Below are 20,410 nucleotides of genomic sequence, written 5' to 3'. Positions count from 1 at the left end.
TCCTGGCTTCATGCTGAGCGGCAGACGGTTGCTGAGGGCTCAGGAATGGGGTCCAGAGTCAGTACATTTGAGACACACCGTGGCTCAGGACCGCGTTCCCCCGGAGGGGGTCAGGGCAGTGCTTTCCCGGCTTCTGGGGAGAAACCCAACCAAGGGTCTCCAGCAGCAGCCGTCGAGCAGGTGCTCTCAGAAAGGGCTCCCGCACCTCCCTCGTCGCTGCCGCCCAAACGGAAGGGAGCCCCGGCCGGGAAGGAGACTCAGCCCTCACCCCCACAGCCTGACCCTCCCCGACCCATCCCTGCACAGGGTGGATCTTTGGCGAGCGTCTGCATGACCAGGAGAGAGGCTGGTTCCCCAGCTCCATGACTGAGGAGATCTTGAATCCCAAGATCCGGTCCCAGAACCTCAAGGAATGTTTCCGAGTCCACAAGATGGACGACCCACAGCGCAGCCAGAATAAGGATCGCAGGAAGCTGGGCAGCCGAAACCGGCAGTGACCCCCGGCCGGGTCACTAGCCTGGCGGGAGGCCGAGGGCGGGCTGGAGCAGCGCCGGGCAGGCAAAGCCCGACGGACAGTGGAGGGGCTCGGGGGGCAGGCAGGCGCCTCATGCAGGAGCCCCCCCACCCCTCTCGCTGCCCCAGGCTGAGTGCCCGTCTGTCTCGGTCCCCTCGCTTGCAAACTGGAGAAAAGGTGCCACGTCTTTCCTCTGCTGCATTTATAAATGAGAAAGCGTATTTTAAACAGTATTCTGCTACCTCTCCCTCTTGTCTCCTGGAGGGGGTGGATGTGGACCCGGCATGCTCCAGGGGCCTTCCCAGGCACTGGGAGAGGCCCCCAACCCCGGGGGGTCCCTGGCCGAGGGCAGGCTGGAAGGATTGTCATGACCCCCTGCACACGTCCTTCTCGACCCTGGAAGCCATTAGAAGCCACCAGGGGAGCAGACGGACCACCCTTGCCTGAGCTTGATGAGCAGCCCGTGGTCTCCGATCCAAAGGACTGAGAGACCAAATGCCTCTGTCCTCCCCTCCCCAAGCCTCTGCCAGTCTCTGGCTGCACGGCCAGGCCCCGCTTCATGGCAGGCCTACCAGAGCTTGGCTGAGGGCCCATGCAACCTCTGGCTCCCTGACAAGCTGATGTAACTTGTGTCTTCCGGCCCCTTCAGGAGCCCAGGTGTTGTGAGGAATGAATTGGTCACTGCATCCTGTATCGATTTTGGTTTCGAGAAAAGCAAATATCATTTCTGGCTGCATTAAAAGAAGCATCATGTATAAAATAATGGAGGTGACGCGCTGATCTTTATTGCTCTGCTGCACACAGGAATGAGGTGTTTGGTTCTGGGCAGGGAAAGAAGAATTCCTTTCAAGGCCAATGGAGTAGCATGTCCTGAAGGAGGAGGTTGAGATGGCTTCCAGGACAGGAAGAAGCAACCAGGGTCAGGACCTCAGGGTGGAAGATTTGGGCCTCGACCTGTGGAAGGATTTCAGAAACCAAGATGCTATTTGAGGGATTTGGGGGAGCCCTTCTGCTGCAGTGGAAGTGAGAATGCAGGTTTGGAAGAGCACAGGGCGGCTGAGGTACCAGTGGCTGGTGATCCCAAAAGGGATCTAACACCAGGCACGGGGCTGGGGCTTCCTACCTGACCAGTCACTTCCCACCTTGGGCACTTCGTCCCACTTTGGTGCTAGCAAGTTACCCAAAGGCCGCAGCTCCTTGCCCAGCCCAGGTAACCCTCACAGGTGCTCCACTGCCATCCTTGATTCTGTCCTGGAGCGTGGAAGGCCTGGAATCTGACCCTGGCCAGCCCTGCATGCCCGGGACCACCCTCTTTCTGCCAGGACACTCCTTCCTCCACGCCAGAACAGGCCCTCCCTTAGAAGCCCAGGATTTGGGTCAAGTGGGACTTCATAGCATCTTCCCACAGGCCACAACATGGCTCCTAGCATTCTTGAGACTGAGAGCCTGTGAGAATTGGATGGATTTCTGGAACATGCATACATGTGCAACACTCTGGCTTTGAGGGGCTGATGTTCACGGGGCCTCTGGGCTATGCCCCCAGGGGGATTACCCACATTTAAGGCCCCCAGCAGTGGGGGCAGGGAGAGAGGGGCCAGTTTTGAGCCCTATGCAGCTCTTGGGTGGGGGGAGAGAAAACCTGGGACAAAGGGGAGGGGGTGACCATTGGTCCTGGCTCTTGTCCAGCTCATCTTTTTGAGGCTGGTAAAGAGCATGCTGATTTGGATCATCTGCTTTAACTAGGGCTTTGGTTACCAGAGGTTACGTGGAATGAAGTCATTTAAACAGCTTCATGAGAACTGGTCAGTTTTAGAACAGTCTTTCACAAATGGAAACTTCGCCCATGTGTTTTGGGCGAGCGCTCATCTGGAGTATCCAGGAGGGAAAAACTGGTCTTAGCTGGAGCAGGAGTGGTCAGGAGCTCAGGGAAGCGAAGGAGGCCAAAAGCGTTGCTAGAAACAGTGAAAGTTGAGGAGGAACAGCTTCCCTCCACCAACACCTACACCTCAGCCCAAGGTATCAAACCATCACAGAGTGTGCAGACGGTCCCTCCTTCTTTTTTTTCAGTCTTCTTTTTTTCCAGTTCAGGCCTCTTTCCTGCCAAGCCCTGGGCAGCTCAGCCACTATTTTAAATCCCTTCTCTCAATCACAAAAGCCAGCCTTCCCGGGAAGTGTGCAAAACCAAGGATGTGACCAAGAAAGGAGAGACAGGGCCAGACGGGGAGTTAGAGGGAGGCTGCTTGGGACTGTGGTCCGGTTGCTCCTGGGGGTCCCAGAGGTGGAGGGGTTCCCAGGGACGCCAGAGGGACAGGCTGGAGCTCAGAGCCGCAGATGGCCTAATGACCAGGTCAGAAGACGCCCCCACCCTCGGAACAACGCTGGCTCTGCTTGGGATCCCTGCCTTGCCCGCCTGCCCCGAGCTCCGGGCGGCGCATCAGTGTGCGCCCGAGCGCTGGCGGCGGGTCCTGGGCACTTCGGGGACAGGAGCAGGGCCGGGGCGGCGGGAGCCAGGGGCGTGGGCAGCCGAGCGGGGTCTTGGCACTCACGTGTTGCGAGTTGTCACCCGCCCCGCTCGCCCCCACACGCACGCGCGGACACACTCGAGACACGGGGGCGCCACCGGGGTTGCAGCCGAGTCGCGCCGTGCGGCGGGGGCGCGGCCCCTTTATTCGCTTCAGGAGGCGGAAAACTTTCTCAGCGCGACGACCACGAGCGCCAGCACCACGCAGGTGGCCAGCAGGGCGGCGATGACGATGGCGGCGATGGCGCCGGGCCCCAGCGAGCCTGCGGAGGACGGAGGGCCGGTCAGCCCCCACGCCCGCGCCCGCCCCGCGCCCCCCATCCCCCGCCCTGCCGGCCGCGCCTACCGCTGCCCGGGTCCAGCGGCTCCCGCGCCGTGCTGTCCTCGGGGCCCGGCGCGGCCGTGGGGGCCGGGGGTCCGGTGGCCGCGGGCTTCCGGGCGGGGCTGGTGCTCTCCACGGGGCCCTCTCCCGACGGCAGCTCGGCGGGCTCGTTCCACAGGGTGGGCGCGGGCTCCTGCGGACCCTCGGCTGCAAGGCCAAGGACAGGCGCTGGGGAGCCGGCGTCAGGGCCGACAGGGACGAGGCCCCCCGCAGGGAACAGCCTGTGGAGGTGGCGCTGTGCGCGGGACTCTGGGGTCAGCGCTGAACCAACCGTTCAGTTTCACCGGGGCTCCAGGACCTCTGCTGGGGCCAGGCTGCTTCTGAGCCCAGTGAAGACAGGCTGATGGGGGATTGGGGGGAATAAGGGAGAGGGGGAGGGGCCCAACAGGTTCTCCTAGTAAACAGCGGTGAGCGCCCAGCTTCCAGAATGCCTGAGCAGGTCACTCACCCCTCTCAGCACAGCCCGCGGACCCTCATCTGAACTGCTGGGCTCTGTAGGCCTGGGTGAGATAACTGACCCTTGAGAGAGGCCCCGGCAAGGCAGGGCAGGGCAGCCTTCACCCTGGAGAAAAGGCCAGGAAGGTGAGGCAACTCTCCCTTCAGGAAAGGGGGGTCCCTGCCTACCCAGAGCCCCATGAGGGGGCTGCTGCTGCAGGAGGTGGGGAGGAGAGGCAAACCCCTCCTTTGCTTCCCCTCCTTTGCCCTGACCTGGGCAGAGCCACACAGCCCACAGGACATGGGGTCTAGTGCCCACACATACCCCATGTTTGAAGGCTTAAACCCCAAGGGGACTCTGTATCCTAAGAAACTGTGATGCCAGCATATTGTTGTCTCCAGTCAGGACAGGGCCAGAGGGACAGCCAGAGGTGTATGGTCAGTGTAAGGGAAGCCCCAAGAAAGGGACGATGCCCCCCGACCCCCACAGGCTGGGGCTCAATCAGCCCATCAGTCCCGGTGCAGCTTTTGTGCAGAGGCCTCTCTCTGCTCATGGGTTGGGAGTTGGCAAGGTTTGGAGTACCCAGGGGCCTCAGGGAACGGGACAGGCTGACACTGAGAGGCCTGTGTGAAAACCCCAGCCCCATATCCCCACCTCCACCATATCGGCCCATGCCAGTTTCACTCCCCTCCCTACCAAGGATCCTCGTCTGAGGGGCCCCACAGCACTACCCCAACCCCAGACCCACCCATCCTTCCCAGAGAGGAGGCCCCAGCCCCCTAGTTAAAGTTCAAGACCAGAATGACAGACAGTCTCCAGGCTCCCACCACCCCCTAGTCCTGGCCATTGGCTTTAGCAGGATCAGAGCTCCCCAGTGGCTAATCTGAATTGTGATCCGAGGATGCTCAGCCCCCACACAGTCCCTAGAAAGGACTCCGCAGGTATCACGACACCATCTCGTTGACTCCAGCTGCTAGGAACTCTCTTTGAGAAAACCAAGGCTTAGGGGGGCCCAGGGAGGAGCGCTGCTGGGACTCAGAAGCCCCCAGATGATGAAGTATCAGGATATACTCCCCCAGAAACCACCAGGGAAGTTGTGTCATTCCTGAAGCCCCAGCCAGCCTGCCTGCAGGTCCCTGGGGCACCTTTCTCTCCGCAGGCTTCACCCCCCCGAGAGCTCCCTCTGGCACAGACAAGCCCGAGCCAAGCTGCTTGAAAATTCACCAGCTTCCAGAGAAGGGCTGTGCTGGGAGGAAACAAAGGGACTTTAGGGTCTCTCCTGCTAACAGTGCCCACCTGGGGCAAATCATGAGGAAACATCAGCGAAACCCAAATTCAGGGTCAGTCTTAAAATAACTGCTTTCAAAAACATCCAGGTCAAGAAAAGACATAGGAAGGCTGAGGGACTGTTCCAGATTAGAGACCCAGGAGGTTGAATGCAGCATGTACTCCTGGCTGGGGAGGGGGGCGCTATGGGGTTTCGTGGGGAAGTAGGAATTTACAGCTTGGATAACAGTACCATATCAATGTCCGGGTCCTCATTGAGATAACTGACTGGTGATGTAAAGATCCTTGTTCTTAGAAGCATTGAGGGGACAAAAGGCATGATGTCTACAGCTTACTCCTCAGTGGTCAGCATTCAGATAGCTCAAGTGGGTAGGCAGAGACAGGAAGAAGAGCAAATGTGGCGAAGGCATTCCCTAGGATTGCTCTTGCCACTTGGAGGTAAACTCAAAATCTCTTCCCAATCCAGCTGTACAGGACTCCCCAGGCCCTGCCGCTGCAGCCTATCCCAGGCCTGGGCTGGATCAGTTCTGAGGCTCAGCTTGCAGGCGGGAACCTCTGTCCTAGTCCTCAAGGGTTCCCCAAGCCGGCATCCCTTTTCAGAAAACAGCCCTGACAAGGAGATCTCCCAGGGGCAAAAGGCCCCTGACACACAGTGTGGGGGAAGCTTCCTGCTTGCAGGGCCTGAGGCCAAACCCAAGTGCCGGCGTCTGGGTCCTCCCTGGCCCCCCACCAACTGCGAAGATCACCCTGTGAGGAGGGGGGCGATAACCCTGCCAGGTCTCGTCATCACTGCCTTGGGGGGGCAGGGGTCTGCAAGCCTCATAGCTGCTATGGAAGGTGCCAGGCCTCGGGCACACTCGCCTCAGGCTCCCAGGGGCTGGGCCAGAGAAAGAGTCTGAGTATGTCCGTGGCTAGGCCCTGAGGTCTGACAGACTGCCTGTCTTCCCAGTTAAGTGGACACACTACTGGCCCCCACAGCAGGGAGGCCTCCACAGGGCTGCGGGGTACCAGGCCCAGCGACCCGGGCAGCCACGGGGGAATCAGCAGCCTGGAGCTAGCAGTGCCCAGGTAAGCCTCTACCTCTGCCCTTTGCCAGAGCCCAGGAACCAGCTCTGGGGGAGAGGGGGCCTCCCTCTGAACAGGGCGGTTGGGGGTGCACCCAGGTCTTCTCCCCTTCCACCCCCCAAAGAGCCGGCCTTAGTTGGCTGCTCCCCACAGAAGCCTGGACCTTCCCTGCCAGACACACTGGCTCAGGCTGCCTCATCCCTGCTCCTACCCCTGCAACACTCACCCAGGCCCTAAACCTTGAGGGGCTGAAACCACAGGCCTCCAGATCAAAAAGTCTGGGTCCCAAGCCTGGCTCTGTCATGCTGTCACCCACCCTGGGACCCCAGCAGACTGACTTCACTCCCCCCTCCCCGACTGCATTTCCCACCCTGTGAAATGGGCGTTGGATTGCATCTCTCTGAGCTCACACAAGTAGCTAACCATGCCGTCCTGCTGTCCTGAGCTGCTGCCTTGGCCCCAGGGCCTCCCCGGCCGGACTCGGGTCGGCTGGGTCTGTGTGCTCTGCATTTGCTGTCACTGGTCTTCATGGGAGACCCCAGAGGCTCATCGGCACCCAAGAAGCTGGGGCCCCAAAGGCCGGCCAGCTCCCTGCAGCTTCTGCAGCCCAGAGCTGCAGCCAGGAATCAGCCGCCCCCTCCCAGCGAATCAGCTGCCCCCCTCCCAGCGAAGGAGGCACAGGGGCCAGGAAGAGGCCCATCCTCATCTACATATCTCTGTATTTTCTCAATTTGCTGCAATAAAAGGGGAAAACAGAGTTTAAAGGCAATAATCCGCCTTCCCCCCAAATCCATCTTGGGGACCCCTACACAGAAGCTGTTGTCAGGGGGCTTGCCAGCAGGAGGGCCCATCCAAAGAGGTGTGAAGATGAGGGCGAGAAAGCCAGGCAGAGGGACCGGCACAAGCAAAGTCCTGGAGGATGGAGCCCGTGGCCATGGAAGCTGAGCTGTGAGCCCCAAGGGGGATGTTAGGTGAGGACAGAGAGGCAGGTAGGACTGAGGGGGGCCTGTGATAGACCTAAACACCAAGGACCAGAGTTAGCAACGTCCTGCGACTCTGACCAAGGGAACCCAGAGAAGTAGGAGACCTCGTGACACTGCCACAGGCCCGGGCATGGTGGGCTCTCCCCCACCCCCACCGCCTCCAGCCGCCCTACCTTTCAGTAAATAGGTTTGTTTAACACTCGCTCTGACCGCAGGGCCCCAAGGCCAGGCACCCGTGCTCACAGACAGCCTTTGTACCCGCCATGAAGGGCCTTTTCATCCCTTCCCTGGCCTCCTGCCTGCTCAGCCTGGCCTGCTCCCCCTACTCCAGTAGCTGTACGGGCAGCCACCAGGGAGGGCAGCAGGCTGGGTCTGGACCTCAGCCACAGGGCCACTCCTTCCCTGCCCGCCTGTACAGGACCCCTGCCCACCGAGCAAAGGCAGGGGCCTGCTAGGCCTTGTATACACCTGCTAGGAGCTTCCAGCCCAGAGTGGGGTGGCTGAGAGCTTCCCAAACATCCTCCCTCCCAGACTGGCAGGAAGAACGACAACCAGCCCAAACCCCAAAGACTGGGGGGTGGAGTGGGCCCGCCTGTTCCTGGTAGGACACGTGGAGGGAGGTGAGGCCAGGTGAGGTCCTAGAGATGCCAAACACGTCCCCAAACATTCCTGTGGCAGCGGACAAAGCCCACCCACCCCGGCTGTGTATGCACAGTCTGATCCAGGGCCTCCAGCCAGCATCCTGGGCTGGAAGAGCTGGGCTACTCAGGGAATAAGAAACTGGACAGGAACTCCCCTGGTGGCCCCAGAACCTGGGCAGGCCGGCGCCAACACCTTCGCCTCTACCCAGTTTGACCACTAGGCAGGGGTGGGGTGGGGTGTGGGGTGGGGTGTGGGGGATCTGCAAGGACCGCAGTCCTAAGATCTAGTCCATGGAAGATGCCACCCGATACTCAGGTCACTTTCCCAGTTCCCGGGGTGTCACACCAGGCCCCTGTCTTGCCCAGCCAGCACATCTCCCACATAAAGGGAGGCTGGCACTTTCCCAGCCTATTCGAAGAGACGGTTCTGCCCCAAGACCACCCTGCACCCAGAGGCGGTGCTGGGGACATTGATTCACATTCCCCAACACTTCCTGAGTGTTACAGGGTGCCTGGCCCATCCTGAAAGCTCGTGTGTCGGACTGGGCAGGCCTCCCGTCCCCTGCACGCCTCCCGTCCCCTGCGGTTACACCCATGCTACAGATGAGGAGAGGTACCGAGAGGCCAAAGAACGGTTGGTAGACAGAGCCGGAAGCAAAGCCGGGCTTCTCCCAGGGCATCTAGAGGCCTGCGCGCCCACAGGTGACTCACCATCATTTCTTCCTGGTGTGTGTGTCTGAGTGTGTAGCTGTCCCCCCCAGGCCTCCCACCCCCCAGCAATTCTCCCCAGGGCCATGCTTAGGTGGTTGGCAGCCAGGTGCCACCCCTGTAGATGCACAGACATTCCCCGCAAAGCCCATGCCACAGAGAAGGTCTCCAGGGCTCTCCCCACCCACTCCTTTCTCCAGCCCCAGGACCCCCCAGCACACACACACACACACACACACACACACACACATACATACACACAGGGGCCTGAAATATTTCTCCTTTGGCCCGCCCCACGGTCAACAGAGACTGCTTTCTTCTGAAGAAAAACCATCCAGGACCTGTCTGTGCTTTTTCTCTCTCAGGCTTTGAAGCTGGCCTGGGCCAGCCCCTCCCAGCAGAGGGCCCTAGAGCTATGCCCAGGACTGGGGCTGAGGTCCGGGGAGCCAGCACCCTGAGTCTACGGGGACCTTCCTTCTCACCGCACCCCAGTCCCGGCCATTTTGACCTCAGTTCTGAGCCTAAGTCCAGTGTCCTCAGCATGGTTTTGCTAAGAAGTCTCAGGCTCTATGTTCTCTCTGAAAACTTCCCTGGGCTGGGAATAGTAGTTGGGTCCTCACTCTGGAAGGATGTTTCAGAAAGCCAGCAGAAGAACGGTTTGCAGGGTTGAAAAGTGAACCGGCAGGGTTCTGGGGTTTTCTGCCTAGGAGCCAGGGTCTCTAGTCCCTCAGCTGCTTGTCCTGTGCCTGGTGCCCTGTCCTGACTCCCAGATCTGGAAGCCTTCAGATTTCAGCATGCTGGGGTAATCCCCATGTCCCCCAGTCTGCTGAAGTCCCTGGCCTTGCTCCCTAAATCACCCCCCTGCTTCAGGGGCCATCGTGTCCATGGCTAGCAATTCCCAGAACATTGACTCGGCTCCTGGCAGGCGATCTCACAGAAGCCTTCTGCAGAATCACCCCAAACGGTAGCCTGTCTCTCGGGAAGGGCTTCTGCCCAGTGGGCAACGGAGAATCTGGCCCACGGTGCTTCTTGGCCCTGGGCGGCTGGTGGCAGCAGAGTCAAGGGAGCACCCTTACCTGTGAGCACTGCTGGGGCCAGGACCCCGGAGAGCAGCAGCAGCGCCATGCGCAGGACCAGACAGAATGCCATCCTGGCCTGTGAGGGAGCGCGGCCGGAGAGCGGGACACACCGAGGACTGAGCTCCTTAACTTCACAGCGGCAGGAAAGAGGTATCAAAGGGCTGGGAAGGGTTTTCATCAATGCAAACTCTGTCCTCCTGGGACACCGTGCCCGCCCCCCACACATAAGCACACATACACACACACACACATGCACACACACACACACAGCAGAGCTTACAGAACAGACTGCTTTCCTGAACGCCAAAGTAGCCCCACCCTCCAAGAGGAAAAGAAAGAGGAAATTGCTCTCTTTCCCTCTTTCTCTCCCCACAGTCCCTCTCTCCCTCTCCCCCCACCCTCTCTCTCTTCCTCTGTCACACACACACACACACACACACACACACACACACACACACTCCTCAGCCACTGGAAGTAAGATTCTCAAACTTCGGTGTGCAAAAACACTCACCCAGGGAACTTGGAAAAGACAGATACCTCCAGCACTCTGTTCCAGAGGGTCATGGGTGGGTTCAGGGATCTGCAGTTTAGTGCCTATGGCTTTGGCTTGAGAGACTGAAGCCCAGGCGGTCAGCACTGCACAGTCTGCTCACTTTTAGGCTCTCAATGCCTGGTGGGGAGACAGCACTCAACAAGACCTTCTTTTTTTTTTTTTTTTTTTTTTAAAGATTTTATTTATTTATTTGACAGATAAGTAGGCAGAGAGGCAGGCAGAGACAGAGAGAGGAGGCGGGGCTCAATCCCAGGACCCTGAAGGCAGAGGCTTTAACCCACTGAGCCACCCAGGCGCCCCTCAACAAGACCTTCTTAACAACAGAAGCACTTCCAAAGCAGTTTCAATCCAAACCCTCAGCGGCTCTAGTCTCTTTCCAGAAAAGCTCATGTCATTAGATGCCCTCTTTCTTCTTGCTGTCTCTTCTCCCGGGTGCCTGAGACTCAAAACACCACCTGTGTGCTCCTGGCTTCTATGTCCAGCCCAGGTCTGGGGCAGAACTTCAGCCTCACCGCCCACAGCCTCCCCAGCAGCTCCATGAGTATCCAAAAAGTATGTCCACTTTAATGTGTCCAAACTGACCTTGACTCCAGTGCCTCCCCAGTCCTGCTCAGTCAGTGGAACCCCAGCTGCCGACCTTCCAGATGTCCTGGCCATGTAATTAAAAGTCATCAAAAGTTTCTCTCTCCCTTATTTTTATCCAATCTCTCAGAAAGTACTGCCAACATCCCTTACCTCACACCCTTCGTGCTGTCCCCCTGTTCTTAGAAAAGCCACCTTAAAGGCTTGCCTTGGCCCTGCTCACAGTGTTCCAGTCCACTGGTTTTGACTAGGTTTCTCCAACACACCAGATAGGGCCGTGTCACAGAGCCTTTGTACTTGCTGTCCCATCTCCCAGAAAGGAGTCCCTCAGCTCATTATGTGGCTATCTCCTTATCACCATTCAGGTCTCAGCTCTGATCAGTCAGCCTCCCATCTACCCAACACATCACTTAATTTCTTCTCAGCACTTACATTTACAAAAAAAAATCTCATTTCATTCACATTTTATTTATTTATTTATTTAGGTGAATTTTCTGAGGAATAACATCTATACCATGAAAAGCACAAATCTTAGGTTTACAGCTTGAGGAGATTTTATGCATGTGTACACCAGGGCAAACATCACCCAAATCAATATGGGACATTTCCAGCATACCAGCAGGATGTTCCTGTCCCCCACCCCCCATTAGTACCTCCAAAGCATGATTCTGTCTTCCGTCACTGTGGAGGAGTTCGGTCTACTCCCGAACTTCAAATAAACGGAATCATAGGATATGAACTCCTGCTTCTGGCTTTTGTTGCTGTTCTACATTCCAGGAGATTTCGTCCACGTTGCTGCATGTGGCAGCTCATTTGTTTTATTGCTTTATTTTGTTTTGTTTTATCACACTCAACCATTCTGCTGTCCATTTTGCCATTTATCTGTGTCTGTTGGCGTTATTTCTAGAACTTCTATGAATCTGGCTCCTGTGAATATTCTTGAGTGTGTTGTTTGGTGAACAGACCCGCTAGCTTCTCTTGGTTATAAATTCGACGACAGAATTGTGAGGTCAGAGGGGAGGCAGATGGTAGCTTCTGGAGATGCTGCTGAGCCGTCTTCCCAAAGGTTCGTTCTAGTTCCTACTCTGAGGAGCAGTATGAATGTTCCGGTTGCCCTACATCCTCTCCCACACCGGTCATTGCTAGTCTTTTATTTTCTATGCATCCTGAGAGGTCTGTAACAGTGTCTTACTGTGGTTACATTTGCATGACTAACACAGTTGAGCAGCTTTTCATGTGTTGTAACCAAAGGAATATCCTCTTTTTTGAATGGTCTGCTCAATTTTCTTTGCCCATTTTTTAGAGGGGTCTACCTTTTTATTTTTGTTTGATGTGTGTATCCAAGATAAACATCCTTTGTCAGATATGGGTAATGGTACCACTAGATGAAGCGTTCGTGGGTTTTCTCTCCCCACCCTGTGACTGTAAATCCCAGGAAGGCAGCAGCTGTGTTTTGTTCACCAGGGCACTTCTAAAACCTAGCACCACCGTGCCTAGCACGCAACAGGAACTCAGTATTTGGTTTCAGTCACCTGGGATTTCTGGGATAGAGTTAACAGGGAGTATCTTCTCATGTATTTATTCATTTGTATTGGTTTTTTGCTCTGAGTCTCCCACCCTCAACTTTCTGTGTCCTGCAACGTAATGTACCAACAGAAGGTAGTCGCGTCCCCACATGACACTCGAAACTTCCTTCCTAGCTGACTTCCTGTTAGCATCTGCCAATGGGAGGCACTTTTGTGAGATGCAAGGGGAAGGGGAAAAGTGTCCGAAAGGGACAGCTAAGAGCATCAGGGACTCAGGGTCACGGGGTGGTGGCTTCATGTGCAGCCAGATCGAGTTGAAAGTCCAGGCTCTGTGTCCTTGCCAGGAGCCTCAGTCGACAGCACTACAGCCTCTGGGGAATCTTTCTCCAGCCCTGGCTGACGTCAATTGCCTAGGTGTGGTTGTCAATTTATGTGCAAACTTCCCTTCTTTGCTCCTTCAGCCCTTCAGACATCCTAAAACAGATCCCTGCACTAAATCTCTTCTCTCTGAAATACCTCGAGCGAACTCTGTTTCTAAGTCAGACCCTGACCCATACAGAGCTTTGCACCTGGAATGGTCCTGAGAAACAGGCCCTCGAAGATGTGTTTCTGAGTTTTGGCTCACCACCATGTTGGAGTTTGAATTGCAGGGAAGACCTCACTGTCAGAGGAAAATCTGGTCCGGTAACGTATGGCATACTGTGTGTTAAGACTATTGGGTTGTTTTTGCATGAAATGGCTATTGAAGACAAGGCTTAAAAGACCAAGTAGATATGCACTTGACGCTTACAGTGGTATGATGACCAACAGAGCAGTCCAATGGACTGGCTACTTTTTACTGCATTTGGGTGCTCGCAGAAAACGACAGGTTCAGGCTTTCACTTTGAAAGTCACGTCAGGATCAGAAAACTAGAGCTCTTCTGTGGCAGTCTTAAATATCTTATTTCTTGTGGCTACAGGGCATAACTGGCTGCAAACCAGGCCTCAGGTTTGTGCGAGTTGCAGAAACACAGTCTTGAATTCACAGCCGTGCCCATTCTCTTAGGTGAAACCTATGGCACTAACTGGAAAGGAGTGAGACACTGAGATTTGGAATGGAGATAGTTGGGTAGACAGACTCAAACAATCTGAGACTCTTCCACTCACAAATCCTTCGGCCTCCCTTGCGAGAGCAGCAGACTCCTTAGAGAAATGGCTAATTCCAAATCTGGGAAAGGAAAAGTAGAGGAAGAGCCTAGAACATCTCATGCCTAAGTAAGGAAGTGTTAACAAAACGATGGGGGCATAGCAAAAGGACACAAAAGCCAACGTGGAGGGCACCAAATGAACATGTGCACATACAAAAGATGTTATCAGGTTGTAACATATAGTGTGTGCACATGCATGTGTATGTGGAAGGTGCTTCCTTAGAGTGCGGATAAATACAAAAGGAAAGTTGGGCAAGCATTAATTGTTCAAGCAAGAATCAACTGCTACTACAACTTAGTGGATAAAAGTCTGATGAGGAGGGGAGCCTGGGGAGGCTCCGTCGGTTGAGCATCTGTCTTTGGCTCAGGTTATTATCCCAGGGTCCTGGGATCGAGCCCCATATTGGGCTCCCTGCTCAGTCGGGAGCCTGCTTCTAACCTTGCCCTCTCCCTCTGCCCCTCCTCCCTACTCATGCCCTCTCTCTTTCAAATAAATAAAATCTTTTTAAAAATTTTGATAAGGAATTAGAAGTTTATAAAGTCTCAAAGGCTCTCCCATAAAAAAGAATCATTACAGTGGAGAAACCTGGCAGACAAACCTCAGTCAAGGGATTATTTTTTTTTTTTTAAGATTTTATTTATTTATTTGACAGAAAGAGAGACACACACACAGTGAGAGAAGGAACACAAGCAGGGGGAGTGAGAGAGGGAGAAGCAGGCTTCCCGCCAAACAGGGACTGAAATGTGGGGCTCGATCCCAGAACCCTGGGATCATGACCTGAGTCGAAGGCAGAGGCTTAACGACTGAGCCTTCCAGGCACTCCTAAGGGATTAAAATTAACATCACCAGTAATGGTTCAAACCAACATCATCAATGATATGATACATCAAGGACAGAACATCACTTCTGTATTATTCCTGCCCAATTGCATAATCTCAATCAAATCCTGAGAAAACACCAGACCACCCCAAATTGAGGGCATTCTACAAAACCACCATCCTGCATCATTGTCAAGATACGAAAGACAAAGACAGACAGAGGAACTGTTCCAGATGAGAGGAGACTCAAGAACATGAAAACCAAATACAAAAAGTGATCATTGATGGCATCCTGCACCTTTTGGTTTCCTTTTTATAAACAATATTAGTGGAACAATTGGTGAAATATGAATGGAACCTAGATATTAATTATTCTATCATTTACTTCCTAATTTTAATAATAACACTGTGGTTATATAAGAAAATGTCCTTATTTCAAGGAAACACACCCTGAAATGTTTAGGGGTAAAGAATATAATGTCTGCAGCTTGCTTCCAATTGGTTCATTAAAAAAAAATATAGTTACAGAGAGTCATGATTGAGAAAAACTGATTACCCAGAAAGACTGATAAAGCAGATGTGGCAAGATGTTAGTAGTGGGAGTGAAGGTCATGTAGGAGTTCTTTCTACCATTCTTGCAAGTTCTAAGTCTTGAATTATTCAAAATTAAGGCCCCCTCTTCCCCGCAAAGTCACTTCTTTTCAATGACAAATGCTATAATAGGACGTAGATAATGACCACCGAGGAATGTTAAAACTGCCGCATGAATGGTTAACAGAGCGGTATTAATGGGTGAGTGAAAACGGGCCAGACAGCCAATCCTGCCTGCAGATGAGACTGATGGGACGCGACAGGACGCACACAATGCCCATAGTTAAGTCTTCCTGGACGGGGAGGGGAGAATCTGAATGTAGTCAAGCCTCTATCTCTTACTCCTAATTTACAGAAAATGTGAGATGAACAAACTGCACTATAAAGATGCTCCTTGGGGCGCCTGGGTGGCTCAGTGGGTTAAGGCCTCTGCCTTCGGCTCAGGTCATGTTCCCAGGGTCCTGGGATCGAGCCCCGCATCAGGCTCTCTGCTCAGCAGGGAGCCTGCTTCCCTTCCTCTCTCTCTCTGCCTGCCTCTCTGCCTACTTGTGATCTCTGTCAAATAAATAAATAAAATCTTAAAAAAAAGAAAAAGGATGCTCCTTGCTGAATCCAAAATACAGGATTCCATGGATAAATAATCCAGTTTTTCCAACTTTGTTTTTGAGGAGGAACTAGATTGCACCAAATGCAATCCATGAGCTCATTTGGATTTTGATTCAAACTTTTGTAAAAGGACACCTTTAAGACAGTCTGAGAAAATCATGTATGGACTGGGTTTAGATATTATTAATCAACACTGTTAATGTGACGATTTCATGTAAAAGGCATCCTTATCAAGGTGCCTGGCTGGCTTAGTCAGAATAGCATGCCTCTCTTGATCTTGGAGTTTTGAGTTTGAGCCCCATGCTGGATGTAGAGCTAACCTAAAAAAAAAAAAAAAAAAAAAAGACATCCTTATCCGTTACCATGCACATTAAAATATGTGAGTGATGTATCTAGGACTTCTCTTAAAATAGTCTAAAGAGGGCACCTGGGTGGCTCAGTTGGTTAAGCGACTGCCTTTGGCTCAGGTCATGATCCTGGAGTCCCGGGATCGAGTCCCGCATCGGGCTCCCTGCATGGCAGGGAGTCTGCTTCTCCCTCTGACCCTCCCCCTTCTCATGCTCTCTCTCTCTTTCTCTCTCAAATAAATAAAAACTTAAAAAAAAAATAGTCTAAAGAAAGTTGGGAAGTGCCTGGGTGGCTCAATTGGTTAAGCAGCTGCCTTTGGCTCAGCTCAGGTCATGATTCTGGGGTCCTGGGACTGAGCCCTGAATTATCGGGCTCTCTGCTCAGCAAGGAGGCTGCTTCTCCCTCTCCTTCTGCCTGCTGCTCCCCCTGCTTGTGCTCTTTGGTTCAGGTCATGATCCCAGGGTCCTAGGATCAAGGCCCACATCAGGCTCCCTGTTCAGCGGGTCCTTCTCTCCCCCCACCCTCCCCTTGTGTTCCCTCTAATAAATAAATAAATAAATCTTTTTAAAAAGGGGAGGCACCTGGGTGGCTCAGTCAGTTAAGCGTCTGACTCTTGATTTTTGCTCAGGTCATGTTCTCAGGGTTGTGTGATCAAGCCCCTTAAGCTCAGTGTGGATCAGGGTCCGCCCTGGGCTTAAGATTCTCTCTCTTCCTTTCCCCACCCTCCCTAAAAAAAAAAAAAAAAAAAAGGTCTAAGAAAAAGAGATAAAATAATAAAAATTGGTAAACTGTTGAAGCTAGGTAATATTAGGTAGAAGTTTATTACACTAGTTGCTTTAACTATTTGTGTCCCCCAAAGTTCATAAGTTGAAGCACTTGCCCTCTAATGTCTAATGATGGTGCTTGGAAATGGGGCCTTTGGGAGGTGATTAGGGTTAGATTAGGTAATGGGGGTGGGGCCCTGACAAAGGGAAAGAAAGATGATTTTTAAAAGAGTAAAAGATAATAAAGGATTAGTATCCGAAATGTATAAAGAACTGATACAACTCAACAAATGAGCAGAAGACATGAACGGACATTTCTCCAAATAAGACAAGATAGCCAACAGACACATGAAAAGATACTCAAAATCACTCATCAAGGAACTGCAAATCAAAACCACAATGAGATACCTCATATCTGTCAGAAGGGCTAGAATGAGAACACAAGAAACAATAGGTGTTGGTAAGGATGCAATTAGAAAAAGGAACCCTCTTGCATTGTTGGTGGGGATGCAAACTGGTGCAGCCACTGCAGAGAACAGGATGGAGCCCTCCAAAAATTAAAACTAGAACTATCCTATGACCCAGTGATTGCTACTGGGTATTTACCCAAATACAAAAGCACTAATTTAAAGGGATATGTGCACATCTGTTTACAGTAGCATTATCTACAATAGTCAAATTATGAAAGCAACCCAAGCATCCATCAATACATGAATGGATACAGATGTGGTAAAAATATATACAATGGGGGCGCCTGGGTGGCTCAGTAGGTTAAGCCTTCGGCTCAGGTCATGATCTTAGGGTCCTGGGATGGAGCCCCGCATCCGGATCTCTACTCAGCAGGGAGCCTGTCCGCTCCCCCACCCCTGTCTGCCTCTCTGCCTACTTGTGATCTGTCAAATAAATAAGTAAAATCTTTAAAAAAAAATACATACAATGGAGTATTATTCAGCCATGAAAAACGAAATCTTGCCATTTGCAATAATGTGGATGGAACCAGAGTATAATGCTAAGTGAAGTCAAAGAAAGACAAATACCATATGATTTCACTGATATGTAGAATTTAAGAAACAAAACAAAGAAAAAACAAATGAGAAAAAGAAAAAAAAAGAGACACACTAAGAAACAGGCTCTTAACTAAAGAACAAACAGATGGTTACCAGAGGGGAGGTGGGTCGGAGGATGGATGAAGTAAGTGAAGGGGATTAAGAGTACACTCACTCTGAACACTAAATGTATAGAACTGTTGAATCACTATATTGTACCCCTGAAACTACTATAACATTGCATGTTAACTATACTGGAATTAAAATTAAAATATTAATAAAAAATAAATTCTTCTTTTTTAAATTTTTCGTTTATTTAACAGGCAGAGATCACAAGTAGGCAGAGAGGCAGGCAGAGAGAGGGGGAAGCAGGCTCCCCACTGAGCAGAGAACCTGATGCGGGGCTCGATCCCATGACCCTGAGATCATGACATGAGCCGAAGGCAGAGGCTTAACCCACTGAGCCACCCAGGCATTCCCAAAATAAATTCTTCTTTGTAAATAAAATCAAAAGGTGGATAAAAAGAAAAAGAGACAGGAGATCTCTCTGCCACCCAAGGACACAGCAAGAAGACAGCTGTCTCCAAACCAGGAAGAGGGCCCTCGCTAGACACAGAATCTGCTGACACTTAGATCCAGAGACTTCCCAGACACTTCTAAGATACTAGTCTACTTCTCTGTATGCTTGAAAACTTTCATTAGAAAACAAAACAAACAAAACAAAAAACTGAACCTGGTGGGGGAAAGCTAATTAAAGACAAAAGTTAAAATAACCTCAGGACTATTAAGGACTCAGACCCCTCAGGAATGATGGTTCAGGTGACCCCACCACCTGAGGGGCTGATAGGGGGCAGAAGAACATGGAACAGGTAGTAAGGAAAGAAGCTGTACAAGTATCACCCATAGCCTTGGGAGGTGGTACAGAACAAGAACTGTAGTTATGTATATTCTATTCTCAGCTTATTTTGGGTGGTATTACCCTCTTCTCAAGATTTTATATTCAAGTTTTTCTAACATCCGACATGGAGTTCAAATTCACAACCCCGAGATCAAGAGTTGCACGCTCCTTCAACTGAGCCAGCCAGAGACCCGTCTCCTTGCTTTTTTTATATACATGTATTTATAGATATAAACCAATTTTTCTATTTTTCCATATTTGTATTCACACACACACACACAGTATCCAGATGAGATTTAAGTGAACTGGAGAAACATTAGGTTCACTTAGAAATGGACAGAATGATGGGATCACTGGATATGGTGTTAATGGTTTCCCTACAATTACTGGTTGATCCTTCAGTAACCTTAACTTTCCCTATTTTGCTATCAACCTTTTCAACACCAACTTTTTTTTTTTTTTTTTTTTTTTTTCCATTTGACTGAGTGTTGACTGGAACCCTGACCCTCTTAGGGCTTAATTCCATGTTACCGAAGAGTCAGGTAAGTGACCGCGGCTCACCATACTTGTATTTCAGCTTCAGCCGGCTTCAGTGAAACTGCGAAGGATGATTATCAGGCATCACCCAGACCACCCTGGAACCCAGGTGCTGAATCTGAAGACACCCCGGTCAGCAGCGTGCTGCAAGGACATGCAGACACATGTGCAGGTCGCACTCACATACTCTGGAGGTGAGAGCTGAATGAAACCTCACAGATCCTCAGGCAGGCGATGGTTCCCCACTCAGACTGCCTACTCAGTACTTCAAAAGAATGTCCAGTGCTGGGTCCCACTCCAAATTAGAAACTCTGGGTCATGGAGATCAAGGGCTGATTTTGACTCCAAGTTCCACAGGTGATCTGGCGCTAGCTAACACACAGCCTCCCAGAACCCACATTGCCTAAGGGCAACTTCTTTGCACTAATTTCAAGGTGTCCAACAGAAACTTTACCCCTATTAACGCTCTACTGCACCTACATGAACCCCAAAACGCCCTTCTCCCTGGCACAATGGTTTACAAATCGTGTTTATCAAGCATTTATGCACTGGGCACTAAACTCTGCACTTGCGTTTTAAGTTACTGATCACAACGACTTGACAGTTTCCATTTCGCAGATGAGGAAAAAAATGCTTGTCCAAGGTAGGTCGTAGGACCAGCATTCAAATCTGACAGCTTGACCCCAGGAACTCCATTCACAAAACCACTTGCAGGTTCACTCCACACAGCACCTTAAACAAACTGGGAGATGCCAGACACAGCAAGGCTGGGCCTTTGGAACCTGCTCTGGGTTCCCAGCTCCGCACGAGAATGGAAACAACCTATTCTGAGCCTCCTCATTGGAAAAGACTGAGATCCTCAGTCCTCGGGCCAAATTGGGGTAGTTGCTAAGATTCTTTTCCCATGGTCAGCGTGCACAAACTATCCCAAACCCTTGCAACTTCAAAATAATAGAGAAAATTAGTATTAGGAACTGCTAATTACCAATGCAATATCCATTCTCCTCAGTTCTTAGAAACAGAACCCCAGTGGTATTTGGGGTGGTAAAGCAGTCAATTAAAATCCTGAAATTTTCAGTCTGTCTTGCAATAATCACGTATTTATGTTCCAATTAAGACTTAAGATGTTGGGTGGAGATCCCAAAAAAGCCCTTTATGAAGAGCTGAGTAAGCCAGGAGGAGCGCTCCTTTTGCCCCACTCCAGTCCTTCCTCCTGCCTGAAATACAGGATTTGATGATTGGTGCTCTGTCACCTTGGACCATGAATGTCCGTGAGTATGAAAGCCACAATCAGGATGGTTAAAAAACAAAAACAAAAACAAAAAAAACCTAGGTCC

The 20,410-nt window shown here is 51.9% G+C and overlaps 2 protein-coding genes across 3 annotated transcripts in view; one reads left to right on the top strand and one right to left on the bottom strand.

The window, feature by feature from the left end:
* Window positions 1-1,277, top strand: part of NGEF (neuronal guanine nucleotide exchange factor) — a 100,446-nt gene extending 99,169 nt beyond the window's left edge. For both annotated transcript variants that reach the window (XM_047721381.1, XM_047721382.1), the window contains one exon: window positions 307-1,277. In XM_047721381.1, coding sequence (XP_047577337.1) covers window positions 307-497 — 191 coding nt within the window. In that variant the 3' untranslated portion in view covers window positions 498-1,277. The remainder of the gene's footprint in view (window positions 1-306) is intronic.
* A 1,797-nt stretch (window positions 1,278-3,074) lies between these two features.
* SNORC (secondary ossification center associated regulator of chondrocyte maturation) lies at window positions 3,075-9,689 on the bottom strand. The gene is made up of 3 exons (XM_047722978.1): window positions 9,614-9,689; window positions 3,382-3,564; window positions 3,075-3,298 (listed from the first exon to the last, which is right to left on the bottom strand). Exons 1-3 carry the CDS (start codon window positions 9,684-9,686, stop codon window positions 3,189-3,191), a joined length of 366 nt encoding a protein of 121 aa, XP_047578934.1. The 5' UTR covers window positions 9,687-9,689; the 3' UTR covers window positions 3,075-3,188.
* Window positions 9,690-20,410: the final 10,721 nt, after the last annotated feature.

The sequence above is a fragment of the Lutra lutra genome, chromosome 3 (assembly GCF_902655055.1).
Source record: "Lutra lutra chromosome 3, mLutLut1.2, whole genome shotgun sequence".
NCBI classification, from domain to species: domain Eukaryota; kingdom Metazoa; phylum Chordata; class Mammalia; order Carnivora; family Mustelidae; genus Lutra; species Lutra lutra.
The sequence above is the reverse complement of the archived record's forward strand: the minus strand, read 5'-3'. Positions and strand labels throughout refer to the sequence as shown.